Source organism: Ambystoma mexicanum, chromosome 2p (assembly GCF_040938575.1).
Source record: "Ambystoma mexicanum isolate Mex_15411 chromosome 2p, UKY_AmexF1_1, whole genome shotgun sequence".
Lineage (NCBI taxonomy): Eukaryota > Metazoa > Chordata > Amphibia > Caudata > Ambystomatidae > Ambystoma > Ambystoma mexicanum.
The window spans coordinates 1,120,294,038-1,120,315,948 of NC_090923.1; the positions used below are offsets into that span (position 1 = coordinate 1,120,294,038).

At 48.5% G+C, this 21,911-nt stretch overlaps 1 protein-coding gene across 1 annotated transcript in view; it reads right to left on the reverse strand.

The window, feature by feature from the left end:
• The window catches only part of LOC138567180 (potassium channel subfamily K member 13-like), a 119,620-nt gene extending 97,917 nt beyond the window's left edge, over nt 1-21,703 (reverse strand). Inside the window, exons 1-2 of the mRNA XM_069645154.1 lie at nt 20,980-21,703; nt 18,561-19,291 (exon numbers count right to left, since the gene is read on the reverse strand). Of these exons, the coding sequence (XP_069501255.1) occupies nt 18,561-19,014 (454 nt within the window). The 5' untranslated portion in view covers nt 19,015-19,291; nt 20,980-21,703. The remainder of the gene's footprint in view (nt 1-18,560; nt 19,292-20,979) is intronic.
• Nucleotides 21,704-21,911: the final 208 nt, after the last annotated feature.

Sequence of the window (21,911 nt, forward strand, 5' to 3'; positions counted from 1 at the left end):
CGAAGATGTCCTTATGTTCAAGTATAATTTTTGGCGGTAAGAGTTCGGCCGGACAACTTGTAGGGTGCATAGCTCTCATAATATTGCAGATTTCTGTCATAGTGTGTTCTATAAAACTAAATTCAGCCTGAGCTAAATGAGAGGATTTCTTTCCATCAACTGGAGATTTAAGGTGGTATTGAGATTAAACTGTGTCTTCTTGATATTATTATGACTAGACCCTTTGTGAATGTCAGTGGAAGTTATTTTAACTAATTCTTGAAGGATTTTCTTTTGAGCCATTTTTTATTTATCCGTGAATGCTTTTTGCACTTTTTTGCAGTTGTTGTTCGTAAGTTTAATGGCCGGGCTTATGCTAGCAGGCTTTTCCCACGACCTCAGGAGTCCAAAAAGCTCCTTTGTTTTGGGTCCCCGCTTGGGAAATTTGATTATTGTAGAAGTTCTGCTTTGCTTCTTCTATTTTCATCTTATATTCTTTGGCCTTGATTTTCCACATTTCTAAATTTTCCGTGGTGTTGTTCTTTTGCCAAGTATGTTCTGCCTGTCTTTTAGCTATTTTCAATTCTGTCAACGTGGGAGTAAAGCATCTGTGATGGTTTGGAGTGTCTCTAACCGTTCTAACTTTCAGAGAGGCAATCCGATTTAGCATTCTTAAAATTTCGTCATTCTGAGTATTAATAAGCAAATCCGGGCTGTCTGAATTCTTAGTTTTGTTCATTATGACCTCCAAACATGCTAGGAGGGCAGGTGAGGTGACAGCCTTCATATGCCTACTATGTACTTTATACATCGGCTCATGTTTCCTGGGAGGGGTGATTGGAAATGTAAGCTGGAAACAAATAGAGAAGTGATCTGACCAAACACATGGCGTGGTGATCATACTGTCAATTAGGATGTTTCCACTTCCCACCCAGTCCAAAATGTGTCCTTTTATATGCGTAGGTTCATAATTATGGATAGTTATATGGTGGCTATTACAAGATTTTTCAAGATCGATAGCCTTACTATCCTTAATATGTCCCTTCCATAAATTAAAGTCGCCCAAAATCACTACTGCAGAATTAGTAGTCAACAGTGGTGTAATAGTGTCTATAATGTCGTCATTAAAATTAGAGGAGTCGCCTGGGGGGGGGGCGATAGATTAAAGACAAAATTAATACTATGAATGGGACCAACGAGCAGTTTAATGTGTAGGAGATCACAACCTACACAATCCATTTTACATTGGTAAATGCCCAATGGATGGGTCTATTGTTGGTGACATGTTCTACCTGCCCTGCGTGGTTGCATGCAATATGCCTGTTTCCAAGTCCCTCCTGGCACACTGTATCCCACATGTATATATGTGTTTCCCTTGCGCTGCTCACCGCACATTTTGTCCTGCATTGTCACCTGGTTCTGCTCCATCTGCAGATACCCACTCTCTGTCGTCTGCTGCCCTTCTCGATGCATGCCTTGCTTGCTGTCATCTCTGTGCGTCCAGGTGGATTTCCGCTAATGCTAGGTGTTCCCCTGCAATCGCCATCTTGCTCTGGTGGATGGGCAGGCACTTGCTCCATTGGTTTTATGCCATTTACGTCACATCCGTTGTGGCGGTTGTTTCGAGCGGTATTTATGACGGTTTTACAGTGTTATGGGCGCTCCTTATTGGTGGATGCATGTATGCCGGCAGAGCGCGTTTCCAACGGCGGTCCGCAACTGTTCCATCACGTTGTGCCAGCGCGAATGGCAGATTGGCGTTGGTTATGTCAGTGTACAGTGCGCAGGTTACCCCATGCTTGTGATTTGCGTGAACACAGCATTTGAGCAACACTCTGAATGAGCTGTGAAGTGTTCTGAGAGTGCCATTCACAGATATTAATGTGCATGAAGGCAAAGAGTCAAAAATGTCATTTGTAGGCCAACCTGTTGGCATATTTCGGCCCACTGCTTTATTTGTAAAGGTCTTCTTCGTAAGACGGAATCTGTGTACAAAGTGCTGCTCCAACCTTGGCTGAGTTCTCTTCTTCTTGGGTGTGAGCTTGGAAGCTTTGTACGTATGTTCTACATGCAGAAGAAGTCCTATAGGAATAAGTGTGAGCCAAAGCATGTTGATGATATGTTTAATCCTGCATGTTAAATGTTGGGGGTTCAGCGCTTGAGTCCGTGGATAGTAATGACTATGCCCCCAGACAACTAACTACCTGCACTCTCTCATCCCATTGGTAAAATACCATATAGAACATGCAAGATCTATGGTAACAAACATATCACTACATGAATGCATAGCTCCTGTGGGCCTAGCATAGTCAAGAGCCAAAGTCTGACCCTCACGCACACAGATATTTGGATAGTCCCACGTAATCTTCCAGCTCAATCAGCTGCATAAGGCAGCCAAAGCCCCCCTGCCTGTTCCTACTTCCATGTGTATTCCATATTCATGTGAGATATCTTTATTTTTTACATTGTGTTATATCATTTATATCGGATACCCTGCAAAACGAATTTCTCTTTGCTGCCATCCGGGAACGAGGTTTAACCGAGAACAAACACAATGCCTATGTTTAACCGAATAAATCAGGCCTTCAGCCCTGGAGCGTGTCCTGAGTAATGTTGGTGTGTAAGGCAAGCATCCCAGATATCCCCTTGGTGGATAATCCGCCCCACCGGACCACGTCTAAGCAGGAGCAGACAGGAGGCCTTGGGCTGTGCCTTATGCGGCTGACTGAGCTGAACAATTGGCTGGGGATCAGAAAAGCTGCAGGTACACTTTCTCTATACATGTTTTTTAATACCGCACACAAATTGCTACACTAGGCAGCATACAGGAAATTTATAATCTTGATTCACTGATATTTCAATTATTGGGCGGGATAGCCATTTTGTGAAACAGACACATCTCTATGCTCCTGCGATCGGTATGCAGTGATTTTAGCGAAAACAAAACAGAGAATAACTTAAATAAAGAAGCAATAATAATGACAAAATATATAATTTTTGTTTAAAATGTATATGTGGGTGGGGTAACGGATTAAAACGGGTGGGAAGGGGATTGGGTGGTTTTAAAAGCATAGGGAAACAGAATTAATTATTAAAGCATTCTGTGTAATTTAATTTGTATAATCTCATGTAACACTGCGATCCTGTCAGAACAAGCACGGAACAACCATATCATTCAATCATTTCTGGGAAGATACAGTTAATAATGGGTGTAGTACCCTTTCGCCATACCCGAGTGTTAGGAAAGATTTCCATTTCATGTCTAATTTTCCCTCCAGTTGTGTACCCCCCAACTTTTTGCTTTGTTTAAACACCATAGTCTGACTTTACCAGAGGAGCACAGCCTTCTGCTGCACTCCCCTGGGCTTTTCGCTGACTTCTTATGGGGAAACTGATATGCCCTTAAAGACAGTCAGTACTGGGAGACTTTATTTCCCTTAGTCCTTGTCAGTGTTGCAACTTTTCTGCAACATGTTGCAAGTGCACACAGTACCTTACAGTACAGTGCACTTGGGTCTTCCTGTCATTTCTAAAGGCCCTAGTTATTCTCGAAGGATTTTTTAGGAGACATGCAGATGTGCCTTGGACAGGGCTGGTGGCAGCTTATCGTTTTGGATATTTTTAACCCTTTCTTGCCAGGTAAACCGAGATTACCGCGTTTGGCATGGTTAGGTGGCCCGGCTCCAAAATGGCTACGCCTTGAAGTTCTTTGTCCTGTCCTTTGGCGCCTTCACCTTCCCCAGGTCGAGCCGACCCGGGCCAGTCCTTATTAGGGCATGCATTTTCCTGCAAAGCGCCAAGCTTTCGCAGGCTTCTGCATGCCTTGTGTGCGCGCCCCCAGGATGTGGGATGGACTGTCTAGTTCCAATAGACATCCTAGGTGTCAGAGAGTCTTGTGTGCTGTGAATGCCTGGGACCACCGTGGTCCATGATTGGTCCACGTATGGTATCCCTGTATGTGAGCAGATCTCCCATTGGGTCCTCTTCGTTTTGGCGCAGAGGAGATTTTAGATAAGAGAAGGCTCCAAACACCCATCCCATGTCGATCTCTGGAGTTCTCACTGAACGAAGGATAGGATCCAAGTATCATGAAACTAAGAAGCCGAGTCGAGGAACCGCTGGTGACCCGCTGGAAGGTTTGGCACCCTGAGCCCGCTGTCGTCCCGTGGGACCCCTCTGCTTCTGGTCGTCCTAGAAGGTCTGCGAAGGCGCTTCGACCCAGTGGAATAGTGGGACCAACTATTCTCAGCACCTTCATCAAACCCGGCAAGTAAGCCTTTTCGGAAGTGTCCCTGGGCCAACCAGTGGGCTGACCAGCTTGCACAGGAGTTTTGCCCTGATACCGCCGCCAACTCGACAAGGCCCTTGAAACTTGGTACATCGCAAACTCTGTGTTCACTGCACTCTCATACCGAATTTCGTACACTTGGCGTTCCCAGGTCTGGAGTAAAGTGAGTGCACCTGAACCGGAGTACACGCGGTTACCGTGTTGCCCAGACGTGGTCAGGAACTTTGCAAGTTCATTGCAGCTGTGGGCCCCTGTGCCCTGAAGCCTGCTACAGTGGAACTGGCCTGATCCATCCACCAGGAGCAGAGAAATCACCACTGTCCCATAGGGGAATCAATGATGTATCGTCATCTCTCAAAGCCGCAGAGCCATGAGATTGCCACATTTGAAGCTGCAACCGAAGTGGACTCGACTGCCGAAGTTTGGTCCGGAGTGCGCCGGGTGTCGGTGAATAATTGCAACCCTAACCAGTGGCCCCTAGCGCCTCCATCCATTTTTTATGCACAAGTGGCCCCTGAGGGCCCCTCTCCTTTCCACTGCTAGTGTGAACCAGCAAACTATTCCCAACTCTTGGAATTGACTCTGCACTCAAGTGGAGACCCTCCTCGAATAGTGGGAACCTATTCTTCATCACCTCACCCACCTTCCTGGGCTGCTACAGACCCTTGAAGAGACCCCGTTTTGCCCATGTGCATTACTGCATGCCCCAGCATTGCAATTACATTTGAGCAATAGGCTCCCCTCTTCTTAGGGACTGGACTGCCTTTCGGTTAGGAATGTGTTTGATACAGAAGGGCCTAAAGACTATTTGCACTGCCTGCTTCCTTCTCTGTTTAGGTTGTGGACCCATTTGGTGCATTCATCCTTTAGACTGCATTGGTCTTGTATATATGTGTATAGATAGGATTGTGTTGGTTTCATAGTATTGTTGTGATCTTCTTACTGTTTGTTGAATTGCAAAGGCCTTGGAGTAGATGTATTTGTATTTTTGATATATATATATATATACAGCTGACTGGGAGTGATTTGTAAGTGTATTTTACTCTGTGTGTTCACTGAGGTCTTTCAGTCACCCTCACCCCTCCTGAGACCTAGGGCCTCATTAAGACTCTGCCGGTCCGGAAATAACGGTGGCGGTAAAAATGCCGCCACTGTTCTTTCCGGACTGGCTGATTCAGAGTCCTGCAGGTGGGAGGTGTCACTCCCACCAGGTCTGACCTGTCGCAAATGGAAACACCGGCTCCGTCATAGACGGAACTGGTGTTTCCAGTGTCCCCATCCCCATGGAGTCCTATTGGACTCCATGGGAATGGGGACTTACAGAATTCCGCCTCGGGAATTCCCGGGTCACCGGGGTCGTAATGTCCCGGTGATTCCGGGAATCACAGAGGCGGAATGGTATTACGGGTCCGGCGGTAGCTTGCAGGTTTTTTCCCGCGCGGTTACTGCCGGACTCGTAATGAGGCCCCTAGTCTTGACCGCTGCCAAGCAACCTTGATTGGTCTGGGCTTGTCCAGAAGGTTACCCTGGTCCAACAAACTAGGCTGGCCTTCTGAACCTCTGTCCACCAGGTCACAGATCACAAATCCGTTTTAACACCGAGCACGTCAAAGGATAGACTGCTTAATAATTTCCTGTTCTACTGGTCGGAGTCTCAACTTCCAGCCGAATAGACACAGTGGAGTAGCTGGGTCTCATTACGAGTACAGCAGTGTGGCAAAAAGCGCCAGTAAAGTGGGGGTAGTTCCGTTACTGCCACATTACCAAATCACCTTACTATAAGTTTTGGCAGAGAAGGTGGAGGATTTACCTCCAGCAAAAACCAGGTGGTAAACCATCTACCTTTCTGCCCGAAAAAATGGTGGATTTCCAACACTGTATTATTGCTCATGGTAAATCCGACAACAATCACAGTGGAGTTCTATGGACTCCAAAATGAGGAGGAACACTGCCATGCCACCACTCACATGCTAAGTCCACTGGACCGAGTGGCGGTAACGGCAACAGCAATCGATTGTGGCAGTACATTGGTGGATTTACTGCTGATTTACCACCAAACTCGTAATGAAGCCCAAGGCCTTTCTCCAGGCTTCACAGTTCATGAGATGGCGAAAAAAATCACTTGCTCCCCAAGTACAGCCCACAGCCCTCATACAACAACGATAAGACTAGGTAAGCGAGCTAGGCTTTTTTTTTTTACTGGCTCGAAAGAGAACCCACGACACTGTCCATCAAATTTGACCCGGGATTGCCTCTTTAGGATACCTTGCAGCAGCTTTGAAATGAGGTATCTAAAATGAGTTATTAGAGAAGAAAAAAAGAGATATTGGTGGCTCTGCTTAAAGCTTACTTGTACCCCAAGGCCAGGTTTCTGTAATTTACTGACTCCCAGAAAGCATGACACTGGTTAGGTACTTATGGCTGCAGTATCTATCAGGCACATTCATTTTCCACCTGAGCTCAAATATTGCTAGATCCAAAAGGCCTGGACCCTATTTAACTAATGCCCAATTATCAGAATTGCGCAGCTGCAGAATACTCTAAATCCTTTAGTCAATACCCCAAGTCCTGAAATTCTCCCGGAATCTTGAGCCACCCACAGAGGCAAATGGGAGTGTGCACTGGATGTTGTGTAGTCAGTTCATGCTGATGAGGACATGGTGTCATTTTTGACAGAGTTGGCTGACTTTTTTTGAACTTCTGTATTCTGACCCATTTTATGACTTTTGCTATGCTAAGATTTTACATTTTTGGTTTGTTAAATTAAAACAAAATAAAATAAATGCATTACTTACGTATATCAATATGTATAATATATTTATAATTTTTTTTTTATTATACTTGTCTACAATCAATAGAAAAATTTGATTTTTACAAGAAATCACGTCCCATATCTCAGATGTGAATGGATCATCAAAACTGTTAAATTGCAGAACAGATAAGGTCCAATGGAAAATGAAGAGGAAAAGAAGACTGAAAAGAAAACAGTGCAACATGAGGAGCGAAGAGATGAAATGTTGAACTGCATCGTGGAGGTTTTGTTAAATGGGACCAAGTGTGGACCCACGCTCTGATGCTCGCTTAAGAGCTGCCTCCAAAATGTTTACAGCCGCGGTTGCCCATTTAGTTTTTTTCGCCTGCAACCAATCTACACCACCATGTATCTTCTTCTCGGAGTGACGCGTCATGCATTAATGGTAACAAAAAAGCATCACGCAAATATTCTGTTTCTGCACTGTTTAAAAGTAAATGCTTTACAGTTTCCTCCTCTTGAGACTCTGGGCATAGTCTGCATGTTTTTATGCTGGATTTTGATCGGATGGCTTTAATTTCCTGAGTTAGCATGAGATTAAGCCTCAATTTCATGAAATTCTTCTGTAGCCTTTTGTCAGGGAATTTTATGCAGTAATTCAGAGGTCTATTCAGCTTGTTAGTAGTTGGCGGCAAGTGGGCAAGTAATTTATTTGCCGTTGCTGCCTCGCATGTTTGTATCCAGTCCTCCTGGGCTATTTTTCTCTTTAGCTTTACAGGATTGTGGATTAGGTCTTCTGATGTACAAGCCAAATTCGCCAGAATTTCCTGTAATTCTTGCTCCCATTTCTTCAGGGCGATGCAGTGGCCTTGGGTAAGTTCCTTCTGAATAGCTTTGAATAGAGGTAAAGCATCAGGAGAAATTATTTTACACAGAAGTCTCATTTGGCTTTGCTTGACTGACGCTTTCATTGATAGGAGGCCCAATTCACGCCTGATAGCTGAGATAGATGTTGATTTTGGAAGGCCCAGCACTGCCTTCCACAAAAAGCCCTCCAATTTCGGCCATATCGAGTCTTGGATGTTTAGTGCTGAATCCATTGCGTAGATCATTGATGGGACCACCTTTTGTTTATAAAATTGTATCGCCGGTAGGAGAGAAAATTTTCCGTATTTCCGATCAACAAGTTTGGTCTGGGTGGTTAATGATTTTATTTTCAGCCACAAGGCCAAACGTGTGGCTTTTTCTGACCGCGTTGCGTCGAACATTATTCCTAAGTATTTTATACTAGGAACTGTTTCAATCTTCTTGCTGTTCAGGAACCAGCGATCATTGCTACGTGTAGATGAACAAGTTTTCCCCATGATCAGAATCTTAGATTTGGCGATGTTTATTTCCAAATCGTTCTCCTCAACGTATTTGGCCAGGTTGTTAATTTGACGCTGGAGCCCAATTTGTGTCTGATCCATAAGGATTAGGTCATCCGCGTAGAGTAGTCTAGATATTGCAATGTTTCCTACTTTTGGTGGAAAGACTCTTAACGACGTTTGGGTGTGTTGGAAGTCACCCAAAAATGCTATAAAGAGGGCTGGAGCAAGCGGGCATCCCTGCTTCACGCCTCGTTCCGATGGAAATTGCGCTGATAACAGGCCTTGTTTATTGAGACGGACTCTCAGCTTTGTGTTCGTATGAAGAGCGATCATCGGTCCTAAGATTTCTTCCGGGCAATCCCAGTTCGATAATTTTGACCAGAGCTTCCGTCGCCCAATTCTGTCAAAAGCCTGCGTCAGATCAACGAACGCTATGAATACTTTCGGTGCACCGTTCTTCACATTTTCTTTTATGATATTTAATATCATGATGTTTATACTTGTACTCGCGTTTTTCACAAAGCCTGTTTGAAGTTCGTCAAGGCATGGTGCAGTTCTTGCCCACCCGTGAAAGCGCGAGAGGAGAAGAGTTGCGAAGATCTTGCCCATGATGTCTAGCAGGGCTATTGGTCTATAATTCGCTGGATTGTCTCTACTTCCCTTTTTAAAGATGGGCACTATAAGTGCTTCTGTCCATGTTCTGGGGATCTGTTTCTTTACCTGGCATTCGTTGAAGATTTTAGATATTAAAAGGGACCATTCTTTGGGATGTTGCTTTAAGTCCATATTTGTTAAGCCATCAGGGCCCGGTGCCCTAGAAGTTTTCAGCTTGAGAATTGCGTTCAAAATTTCGTCTCGATCTGCAAGATCTGCCCATGTGGTCGTTATCGGAAGAGCAGATGGTTCTGATGATTCAGGCAGAGATGCAAATTGAGCAGAAAAGAACGACGTCCAAGTCAATTCTGGTATAACATTAGATAGTTGGTTAGCTTTCTCATTGCTTTTGTTTTTGATCAGCGCCCAGAAATCTTTCGCTTTTTTGGTCATCAAGGTTTTGAGCATTTTTTCGGCATCATTCTGATACATGACTCCTTTGTGATGTTTCAGCCATGCTTTGTATGATTTTGCGGCGGCTATGGCAGTTTCTTTTTGCTTGTTACTGTCAGAGACTCTAGCCATACGCCTCAGTTTACGGAGTTCTCTTCTTCTTAGTACTAATTGAAAATCATATTCATGGGATCTGTTATCATTTGATGAGTTTTGGAATCTTTGCTTTTTCCTGTACTTCACAAGTAACGGCAGGTAGTTTGGTCTGATTTGCGAGGAAGTATTGTTGTCATCTACCTCGTCAAATTTCCGAGCAATATCTATGATATTTGATGCTGAGAGTTGTATTCGCGAAAGGTTGCTTGAAACCTCCAAATCGAATGGATAGAAATCTTTTGGAGTCCATACTGACTTCAGTGTCATAGATAGCAGATTATGGTCGCTAGCTTTTGTACGTTATGAGATTCAGCTTGCCCGATTGTTACATATGTTTGATCAATATGCTATTTTTAGTATTATCTGTTAAGTTTTTTTTATTTTTGAGGTTTTATCTATTTATGTGAATGTGAAATAGTTATTTAAGCTAGTTAACACATTGTAATAAATAATAAGAAATGCCAGAAGACGGGGGCTGCTGATACTGAAGGGGCACGGAGAAGTGGATGATGTCATATCATCTGAACTTCAATTACAAAAAAAGCTACATCTGAATGCCGTAGGTTTTCTGAAACCAAAGTAGCAAGACTAATTTCCAACCTAAAACCCCCACGATTGTACCTCACCAGCCCACTGCCTGGTTTATGGGGTGCCAGTCACCTACCAAGTCAAATTCAAGATCCTTGCACGAAAAAGCCATCCACGACCAAGGACTCCCCCTACATCAGGAAGCTCATCGGGATCTAGCACTCGACACGACCCCTCGGAGAAGGAGACCCTGGGCCTCATCAGGGGTTGGGATCTGCCTTCCTAAACTTCCCAAAATGGGACGGTTTGCTGTTCTAGCTGCCACCCTGTGGAACTGCTTGCCGTCCAGTCTTCGCTGCGAGGAGGATAACTGCTGCTTCCGACATCCCTGCAACTTGGCACAAATGGTCTCGCTCCATCTTAACTTCTACCTCTGGTTGCTCTCCTCCTCCCAATGCCCCTTGGTCATTTGGCTCTCACACCCTGAAACGAAAACGTGCATCTGATTCTACTAGAAACACTAAAGGACTGATTTAGAGAGTAAATACAAGCCTCCTGGCAGGCCCGTTTCTTGGCCCAGGCGAAGCAAGCGGTTGCCCGGGGCGCAATTGCCCAGGGAGATGAAATTTCCCTCTGGGGTGTGATTGCGCTGCTGGGGGGGTTGGCGCAATTGCCCTGGGGTGAGTAATGGCATCCTGTGCTGCCTCTTCTGACCTACGCAACGTTACATGAGTCAGAGAGGCTCTGTGAGCCCAGGCTACCATTTTTTGCAGTTTTGCGGCACACCGAAATCCTTTGTGATGGTTTCCGGAATCCGCCAAACTGGCCGTTTCTTTCACAGTAGCATCCAAGCCAAGCTCGGAAGCGAGTCTACGCAGATAGAGTGGCTTATATTTTGTACTGATGTTTAGTCTGGGAGGAAGGTGAGGGGAGGGGCTTAGTGTGCTTCGTCGGATCTGGTGGAATGCGCTCTGTGAATGCTTAAGAAGAAGCAGAAGATTTTTCCATTGGTTTACTCTATGGTTTCAGGTATTGCAAGCCCTGCAAATTGAGTAGTCCTCTGGGGAATGCTGGGGAGAGCTGGGTGTGTGATTAGGCTATCTGATTTGGGGAGAGGTACAAGTCCACAAAAGTGCATGTTTACGGCAATTCGCAAAAATTGAGTTCTCTTACATATCTTTGTAAATACACTGGAAGTGGTTAATGTGAGTTGTGAAAGCAAATTATAATGTACTTAAATGTGAAGGATGTGTGGATTACAAAGAGAATGATGATAGGAAACTATGTTGGAGGTTTGCACAATTTTATTTTTTCCTGTTATGTTAATGATATTTCTAAAGCGCGAACGTTCACCCGAAGGCATCTTGGTGCTGAAAAGAGGGAGTGAACTCACAATGAGGATAACAAAAAAAGAGGCCAGTCTTAAACAAAAAGGAATGTCTTTATCACTTTCTTAAAAACAAAGTGATCAGATAGTTTCTGTATAGGAAGTGGCAGCTCATTCGAAGTGGAGGCCTCGGCCACAGAGAACGCCCTACCACCTACCCGAGCACGCGCAGCTGACGGGTAGGAGAGTAGCGCACACATTTGTCTTGGAGTTATACCAGAGCAATCTGCCCCATGCCTGATCACCAAATGTGGGTGTAAGGTGCCTTTTTCAAGACTCGGGTGTGTCTTACACAGATTTCTTTGTGAATGCTGTTTTCAAGTGTACAGAGATTCTCCAGTCCAGCAACACACGCATGCTTGTGTGCACACACAATACACACACCTGAAATGCAAACACAGAGAAATACCTTGAGTTAAACGACACAGTCTCACATAATCCATACACAACACACACCAATACTTTATGCCTACTACATCATGTACACACAAAACCAGACACCATGCCATTTGTACACACCTCACACAAATGCTGCACTCCAAACAGCATGCTCACATTCCATCTGCTCCCCGTATGCACATACCTCCAGACACACACACACACTACTCACAACCTTCCATATACCCGGGAAGATAGCTCAGCGGAAATGTGCTCGCCTTGGAAGCAAGACGACATGAAGCAACACAGGTGCGATCCCCGGGTCCGCACTTAGAAATCTCTGGTTATTAAGCGCGTTATGTGTGAGCACGTTAAATATGCTAAATAAATAAATATACAAACACCTCCCCATTAAAAAGACCACAAGTCGTCCACACCACGCACTCATCTCCCAAATAGGTTACACTCAGACACCACCCTGGTACAGCCCTCCAGAGTCACAGACTTCCCGAAAGCAGTCTCACCACACTAACACACCTTTTATGCACACATCAGATCCTCATTTCTAGCACCAACACTCCGCCTTTACACCCACACCTCAAAAATCTCTCTCTCACGCACACAACTATAAATCCCTACCCCGCCAGCAGCTTAGTCCCACCACACCATCCGCGCATGACTCATGCACATATAACTACACACGCATGCATCCCAATGATACCCCTCTAAATGTGCAATACCCTTTCTTCGCCACACCCCCACCTGCCATACATTGTACTCTGAGTGCAAACGCACGCCACAGTCACAACAATTAACAGCAAGTCCTCATCAGCAGACCTATCTCCACCGCACCACATGCAGTCTTCCCATGAACCGAAGATCAGCACTGTACATACATATGAGTCAGCTTTTTCCCTAATATTAGCAGAGCAGAACAATCAGCGGGCAGTGACCGTTCATGGGCGGCCAATAACAGTTGCTGGCGTGTGGCCTGCGTTCCCATGGCAGTTTTGGCACCTGCGCCACCCTCCAGGCCCTAAAGCAATAGAGCAGCCTTGCCTGCACGCGCACACGTTGTCCTAGTGTTGGCTTTCCAAGGCATCCATTTTCAAATAGTGTGCATGTGTTTATCTTTAAAACATAGCATTGCTGCTGGTAAAGCAAACCGGATGTGATGTGAGTGAGTCACCAGGGGGGTTTCCTGAGCAGCTCACACTGTAAACTAAATCGCCTGTTGGTGTTTATTTTATTTATTTAAGGTTCCGGTTTGGTGCTAGTGAAAGGTGCCATTTTAAGGGAACTGGAAACTTGCCAGATGTTCACGCTGCCTACGATTCTAGGTGTTTGTGGTGAAACTAGGATCCCAATGCTGCCGCAGTGGCCATGTGACTAGCGGCAGTAGAACCTTGGTAATAAGCTTCATCGAAGTGTACGAAAAGAAGTAGTGGAACTATGTTCCCTGCTGGCATGCACCGCTCCCCACAGACCCCATCGCCACACCCCCTCCCATGCACAATAAAATCCCCAAAAAACTTGTGCCTGCTCTTTAAGGAAACGTCCTGTGCAGTGCACTGAGAGTACACGTTCCAACCTCTTCCTGCACTTTTATTTTAAAACGAAACCGTTCCGGAATGGTTTCTTTTTAAAATAAAAGTATAGGAACGGTAAAATGTAATTAAAAGAAGTAGAGGAGCACCGCTCCCGACCGCTCCCGCCCACTTCGACCATTGGCTTCAAGATGGCAAAAGAAGGCTGTTCTGAGCAATTGCCAGTGGCTATGATTTATTCAAACCTTTCACCATCAGTTTTCATTCTTGCTCAACTCTGTGTAAACATTGGTAGTCGAGGCCAGCGAAGTACCAAAGAAATTGTAGTGAGGCCTAGTCCATGGTGCTGGGAAGCGTCCTTTCTATTTCTATGACCATGCATTTGTGTTAGGCCTTTGGACTTCTCCATTTGTGCACAGCCCTCACCTGGACTAAAACTCACAATGTGCAACACGCACAGAGTGCTTCCTCGGTGGTTACTCATTATGTGGCTTTCCAGATATTTTGGCCTACAAATCCCATGATCCTTTACTTTGTATGCCCTGGTGGACTTGGGGGCTCCATCAAGAGCTAGGAACAGCTTTATTAGGGAGATCTTAAAGCCTTGACTAGTATTAATGTGTTTAATTTCAGAGAGGACAGCTTTCCAATAATAGGAGATAAGGAGGGTGAAGGTATGAAAGTGGGAGGCAGCACTGGATAGGTAGGGAACAGAGGGTGAGGAAGGCTTGCGATCACAGGTTGGAGGGTAAGCGGCATAAAGAATTAGCTAGGTGGGGGGGGGGCACATCCCATTGATAGATGTAAAACCAGAAGAAGGAACTGAAAGTTTGAGAGCTGCTGCACAGCCTACCAATACTGTGGCAATGGGTCGAGGTGGGGGTGGATAATGGGAGATTGGAGAGCACGCGTGTGGAAAAGTTCATTAATGTGGAAATGGAGTACAGTGAAGGTTCCATGAGGAAGCTGCAGCAATAATGGAGCCTGCTGAGGACCAGACATGAAATCAGGTTTCTAGCAGAGCATAAAGGCGAGGCGGGGAAGGCTTCTCAGGTGGTGAGTAGGTTAAGCCAGGCTGCTGTTGCCATGGAGAGGTTGAACTGCTGGAGTTTGATGCCACTATCAAAGAGAACCCTCTCATTGCAAGCGTTCGGCAATAGGTTACAATAGAACAGGTAAAAATGAGACCGGGGAGGGGTCAAGGGTTGAGATATTGGGAGCTCAGAAGAGGATCACTTCAGTGTTGGAAGAGTGGAGCATTGGAGAACGGGGTGCAATCCAGTGATGAAGTAGCAGTAAGCTCCAGGGTGTAGGAGGAGAAGGAGAAAAACAGTTGGGTGTTGTCAGCAAAAAAAAGGTGATATGAGAACCCAAAGGTGGTGACAGGTTTGCTGAGAGAGACAGAGAAAGAGAGAGAGGGGGAGAACGTGGGAGAGGGAGAGAGAGGGAAAGAATGAGAGAGAGAGATAAGGTGTAGGGTATCAGGGACAAGGACTGTTCCTTGTGGGGGCTTTCCCCCCCTGTGAGGGCAAAGCAAAAACAAAGAGGTGATGGCTGGAAGGTTTAGACTGAATCTTGACCACTGGCATTGCTCGGGGCAACCCTCCAGACCATCGTTCTTCGCCTGCCAAGCCATTACAGAAGGGGAAAGACCATATGCAAATCAGGCTTGGCCCCACCCCAAAAGGGGAAGTCCAGCCCGAACTGCTAGGTCACATCCCTTCTGCACGAGACCACAAGCATCCCCAAACATGTTTCACCCTTGTTGGGGATCATCAGTGAGGAGTAGCTTGGGTCTCTAGGCCCAGCAGGCACGGGACCCACGTCTGGGCATACCCGTCCCACTCGGGGTGACAAAGCAAAAACAAAGAGGTGATGGCTGGAAGGTTTAGACTGAATCTTGACCACTGGCATTGCTCGGGGCAACCCTCCAGACCATCGTTCTTCGCCTGCCAAGCCATTACAGAAGGGGAAAGACCATATGCAAATCAGGCTTGGCCCCACCCCAAAAGGGTTAGCTAGGTGGGGGGGGGCACATCCCATTGATAGATGTAAAACCAGAAGAAGGAACTGAAAGTGTGAGAGCTGCTGCACAGCCTACCAATACTGTGGCAATGGGTCGAGGTGGGGGTGGATAATGGGAGATTGGAGAGCACGCGTGTGGAAAAGTTCATTAATGTGGAAATGGAGTACAGTGAAGGTTCCATGAGGAAGCTGCAGCAATAATGGAGCCTGCTGAGGACCAGACATGAAATCAGGTTTCTAGCAGAGCATAAAGGCGAGGCGGGGAAGGCTTCTCAGGTGGTGAGTAGGTTAAGCCAGGCTGCTGTTGCCATGGAGAGGTTGAACTGCTGGAGTTTGATGCCACTATCAAAGAGAACCCTCTCATTGCAAGCGTTCGGCAATAGGTTACAATACAACAGGTAAAAATGAGACCGGGGAGGGGTCAAGGGTTGAGATATTGGGAGCTCAGAAGAGGATCACTTCAGTGTTGGAAGAGTGGAGCATTGGAGAACGGGGTGCAATCCAGTGATGAAGTAGCAGTAAGCTCCAGGGTGTAGGAGGAGAAGGAGAAAAACAGTTGGGTGTTGTCAGCAAAAAAAAGGTGATATGAGAACCCAAAGGTGGTGACAGGTTTGCTGAGAGAGACAGAGAAAGAGAGAGAGGGGGAGAACGTGGGAGAGGGAGAGAGAGGGAAAGAATGAGAGAGAGAGATAAGGTGTAGGGTATCAGGGACAAGGACTGTTCCTTGTGGGGGCCTGCCCCCCCTGTGAGGGCACGGCAGAGGAGGGGCTGCAGTTTATAGGCTTGGAGACGTGGGTGCTCGACAGGTAGTAGGCAATCTATTCCAGTGGGATGGATATAAGGATGCCGAACAGCACCAAAAGCGGTAGAAAGCTTAAGGTGGATGAGAATTGAGGAGAGTTTAGAATGGGGAGCAGTGGTGAGGGACTTGGAGTGCATGATGTTTCAGTGGAGTGTTTACTGTGAACCCCTCTTTGGGGCCCCCACTCACTACAACGCAGAGGACATATACGATGAAGCATCCAGGAGAATCGTTCGTCCTTATGTGTCCGGCTGTCATATGTGCTAAATTGAACAACAAAGAATAAGTGGACATCGGTTCCTCCACTGTGTGTCTGACTGTTCCATTGACTGAAATACCCTGGTGAACATTACAGTTGACCTATTACAAATGGTTTCTACCGAACCGTCCATCCGCATGTGAGGTTATTGCGGGTCTACTATGCTGATGGACCAAATTCTAATGAACTCCCATTGCACTCTGCAGAGAGTTAATGGAGCTCAGCTCCCTTTTACCTGTGGTATGGGTTACTGGACCTCTGCTTGTAGCACAATGGGAGCTGTCCCTGGTTCTGAATTACGTGGGGGCAGGATGTGGGGAGGGGATTGCAGGGAGTAGGGAAAATGGAGATTGCAGGGCCAGGATGCAGGGTATGGGGAACTCGATAAGGAGCAGAGGCTTAGAGGGAGGGGGCGCAATAAATGCTTTTGCAGCAGCAAAGTCAAAGGGAGTGCCATTAGCATCGACTATAAATTAACACAAAACTTTAAAAACCAAGCCCAGTCTATAATGTTTCAGTACTCTGCCTTGCGAGAGGAATTACTGCAAAGTTCTTGAATCACAATGTAATAAAACCTGTTTCATTTGTATAGCAGTGATTTATTGACATTGGTAGGAGTTACTTAACCATGGAGTGTAGTTTGGTATTGGGGCGCATGCCGAGCACGGGGGCACATTTTAATGTTTCGCCCTGGGCGCCAAATGGACTAGAAACTGCCCTGCCTCCAGGTTTCCACTAGTTGAAAAAGACCTATCCGGGAATATCAGCTGGTGGCCATTCCGCGGGCAGACAATCCGCCGGTCTCTATTTCCATGGATGTGGACCAGTGGATTGTCCACAGGGAACGACCCTTGACCAGCTCTCCCCAGGGAATCTACTGTGAAAAGCCAGAAAGTCTCAGTTTAAAGTGAGGTTTTTTTTCCCCACCTGTGGAAATCCGGAGGATTTTATTTACCCCGAACTCTAAATCGGCCAACAAGTTGTGATATATATATATATTTTAAATCTTATTTACATACTGCCCTAGTTCACCACAGTATTGGTTTTAATAAAATGTTGTGTCTGGTACTAAATACATCTGATATAACATGAATCCATAGCGCGGCCTCGTAGAGAAATGTACTTCCTGCTCCCGCCCCCCTCTCGTCTCCCAAAGCACCCTCCACTTTACAGATCTTAAAATATTCGCTGACACATCCCTCATTACTGCCCATTATCTCTGATTCACTGCTCTCTCCAGTCAGACTCCCATTAATAGGAAATAATTCAGGGTGAGCGAGGAACGCTGCAGGGGGGGAGTGCAAAGAGAAGGGGGTGCAAAGAAATCAGGGAGTGGGGAGGGGGTGCAGAACGGAGAAGGGAGAGCACGTGATGGAGACGAAAATATAGAGAGCATGGGGGTGAGCGAGAGAGTGAACGTGTTAGAAGAGCAGTGCTGGGCGAGTACAGGGGGCAGAGGCACGAGGCAGGGAGCGAGGCAGCTGTGAAAATGGGAGAGAGCGAGGCGAGGAAGGAAGTGAGAGAAAAAGATGAGAACGCGGAGGAAAAGGAGGGGGCGAGTCAGGTGAGAAGGGCGAGAGGGAAGAAGCCAGCGAGTTACAGAAAGAGGGGGATGGGTGAAGAGAGGAAGTGTGGTGAGGTGGAGGCCAGCGGCTAAAGTAAGTGAAGGGGGAAGGGGAGTGAAGAGAGAGAGTGAGATGATGACTGGGTAAAATGGGGTCGTGAAATGAGACGAAACGTGAGGCAGGGGATTTGGTGAGGCCTATGAAAAAGTGCGAATGGGGGGAGGGGTGAGGTAACGGTGACAACGCCATTAAATACAGCGGTCAGCGGATGGAGAGAAACCACACCACAGAGACGAAGGGTGTGAGGTGGAGGATGAGGAGCAAGCAGGGCGGCAAGAGCGCGCGGTGGGGGCCACGCGCGTCGCGCCTGCGTGCGTGCGTGCGCGTGGCGCAGCGTTACGCGCCGTGTGGAGAGTTTGAACGAAGTGAGGGAAGCTGAGGAGTCGCGAGGCGAGGCGGTGCTCGGGAAGGCCTCACCTATGGTGGACACCACAGTGCCCACGAAGTAGAGTGCCCCGGAGAAGTCCCAGCGTGGCTTCAGGGGCTCCACCCGTACCCCGGCGGCCATGGCAACTTCGTACTCCCTCAGGAAGCGGCGCAGCTCGGCCGGGCTCACTTCGAAGTCCCGCGAGAAGGCGCTCAGTGTCCGGTTCCAGCGCCGCTGGTTCTCCAGCTCCACTGGGTGCTCCAGCGCCGAGAAGACGCCGGCCCCACAGAGCAGGTAGGTGGCCATCAGCAGGGCAAGGAGGGCGAAGCGGGCATTGTCATCACTGGGCGGTTGGTCTGTGCACCTGGAGCCGCCGCCGCAGCCACACGCCGAGGACTGCGAGCCACTGGGGGCCATCACTCCACCTTGGAGGGAGCCGAAGACCGCCTTGGGGACGGCCGACCGCCCCACTGCATTCTCCAGGAGCTCCCTGGCCAGAGGCATCGGGGTTCGGCAGCCGCCAGGACGGCCAAGGGAAGCTGCACCGCCTACTCAAGAGCCTCTAGGCACTTCACCCGTTCAAGTTTGCAGTCAGCATGGCGGCGGAACGAAGTCCATATGAAGAGGTGCGGCCTTGCACGTGCCATGGTTGGACTCGTGTCTTCATGTGATGTGGCCCCGGGTTCTGTTTTCAGGAAGACCTTGCCTTTGGACTGGGCTTGTGCAGGGGAGGTGTCCACTCTTCCTCGTGAATCATCCAAAAACCCATGCATTTTGGGTCCTAACAATGAAAACAAGAAAGAGCTGTCAAGCAACTGGCCCAGTGGCCTACAAAAGAATATCGCGAGAACTGCCCAACAAAACCTTGCCTTCTAAACCCCGGAAGTTCACCATCGTGCAGGAACCAGCTGATGTACCCCCCCCCCCACCCATTTGAACCACCTGATGTCCTACATCTAGGGGAAGCCATCTGGTGCCCTACGCCTGAAGCCCACTATGGAAAGGAAACACCTGATGGCCTCCATTGACAGGACCCCCAGAAGTCCACCATGGAGTTAGAAACACCTAATGTCATGCATTGGGAGGGAACCGCCTATTGTCCTTAACCAGGGGCTTAACCTTATAGAGTCCTGCATCGCATGAAACAACCCAATGCCCACAATTGAGAGTGAATCACTTGATACTGTCTATCCAAGGAAGCTACGGTGCCCTTGACTGAGGGGTGCTTCCCAGTGTCCTCCATTGATGGGGAACCACCTAATTTCCTCCATTGGGGAGAAAGAGTTCAAGGGGACAACCCAATGTTCATAACTGGGAGAGAACCACCGATGTTCTCCGGTGATGGAAATCACCTGATGTCCTCTAGAACCAGCTGGTCGTTCCTCGAGGGGGGGGGGGGCACATGATCTTCATTGTGGAGGAGGGGCCACCCATTACCCTATATGGAAGAGGGAATATCTCATTTGCTGCATCGAAAAGGTGATATTGTTCCATGGAAGTGAACTACATGATGCCATCCATAGGCAGGAGCCGCAGATGCCATCAACTTGGAGGGGAGGGGGGAGGGCCTGGCAAGCTCCCTCGTCACGATCCACCTGATGCCCCCATCCAAAAAACATATGTCTTCTGTGGTGGAATGGTCACAGGCTGTGCTGCATCGCGTGCAACCACCTGATGCCCGCCACTTGGATGGACCACCACCTGATAACCCCCACCTGGATAGACCACCACCTGATGCCCTCCACCTGGATGGACCATCACCTGATGCCCGCCACCTGGATGGACCACCACCTGATACCCTGCCAGGGATGTACCACCACCTGATACCCCCCACCTGGATAGACCACCACCTGATGCCCGCCACTTGGATGGACCACCACCTGATAACCCCCACCTGGATAGACCACCACCTGATGCCCGCCACCTGGATGGACCACCGCCTGATGCCCGACACCTGGATGGACCACCACCTGATGCCCGCCACCTGGATGGACCACCGGCTGATACCCCCACCTGGATGGACCACCACCTGATGCCCGCCACCTGGATGGACCATCACCTGATGCCCGCCACCTGGATAGACCACCACCTGAAACCCCCCACCTGGATAGACCATCACCTGATGCCCGCCACCTGTATAGACCACCACCTGATACCCGCCACCTGTATAGACCACCACCTGATGCTCGCCACCTGGATGGACCATCACCTGATGCTCGCCACCTGGATGGACCGCCAGGGATGCACCACCACCTGATACCCCCCGCCAGGGACGGATCACCTCCTGATAACCCCCGCCAGGGACGGACCAGCACCTGATACCCCCCGCCAGGGATGGACCACCACCTGATGCCTGCACAGAGTTGGGAATAGGGAGCCATCTCGGCCCTCCCTCCACAGACACTTAAGTTCCCACCGGCACATGACACGTGGTGGGGCTTGGGGGAGCCACATCTTTCCGTCACTCACCGTCGGGTGGAGAGAAGCAGGTGTTGAGAGGGGACTCATTTTCCCATGTCAGCCTTCGTAGCTCGGGCGCCCATGTCACCGTGGCAGCGGCGGCTGCCGGGGTCTGTATCGGGCGCCCATGCCACCATGGCTCCCTCTCTACCCAGCCGCCACACCGACACCACAGCCGAGTTCCCGCTGCCAGTCATCCGCCGCGCCCGCAAGCGTGGAAGACAGGTCAGCACCACGGAGAGCGCTCGCTTGTCGCTGACGAGGACGGGTTCCTCGTCGCTCGCTCCACTCTCCCCCTCCCCCTCCTCTGGTTGAAGTGGCGCTGACATCCCTCGCTCTGCCCCTCCCTCTCTCGTGGCAGATGCGGGCGAATGCCTTAGATCGGGAGGAAGAAATTGGTGTTAATGGATATTCAGCAACACCCCCTGGTTGCCGAAAGCACCCTTACACCCCGAGCGAGACAGGGTCTGAGGTTGGAGCAGCGTGGGCACTCCTGTGGGCAAACTCGCCTCCTCACGTGCGGAGGAACCCGGCACCTGGGAGACGGGCATAGGAGAGGCCGGACCTTCCCCGCAGTAATGCATGGCACCAAAGGCTTCCTGGCTTAGCACTACGCGAGAGCAGACTCCGGGGCTGGGCCCATGGCAACCGTGTGGTCTTGGTACATCAGCAGGTTGCTAAATTAGCAGGACTTAAACTCAGAGCTACTGCTCTCAAGTGACACGGGGAACCCCTCAAGTGACCCAAACAAACTACCAAGGGCCGCAGGGCACGCTATAACCCTCATGGGGCTGGAAATCCCTGGATGACTGTGGGAGCTCTGCGCAATCTGTGTGTGCTAGGGAGGTAGTGAGGCAGGGCGTGGGCCTGTAACGCCCTTGGCATTGATAGGTGCTAGATAGGCCGCCTGTAACACACTGGGAAGCACCCAGCACCTAGGA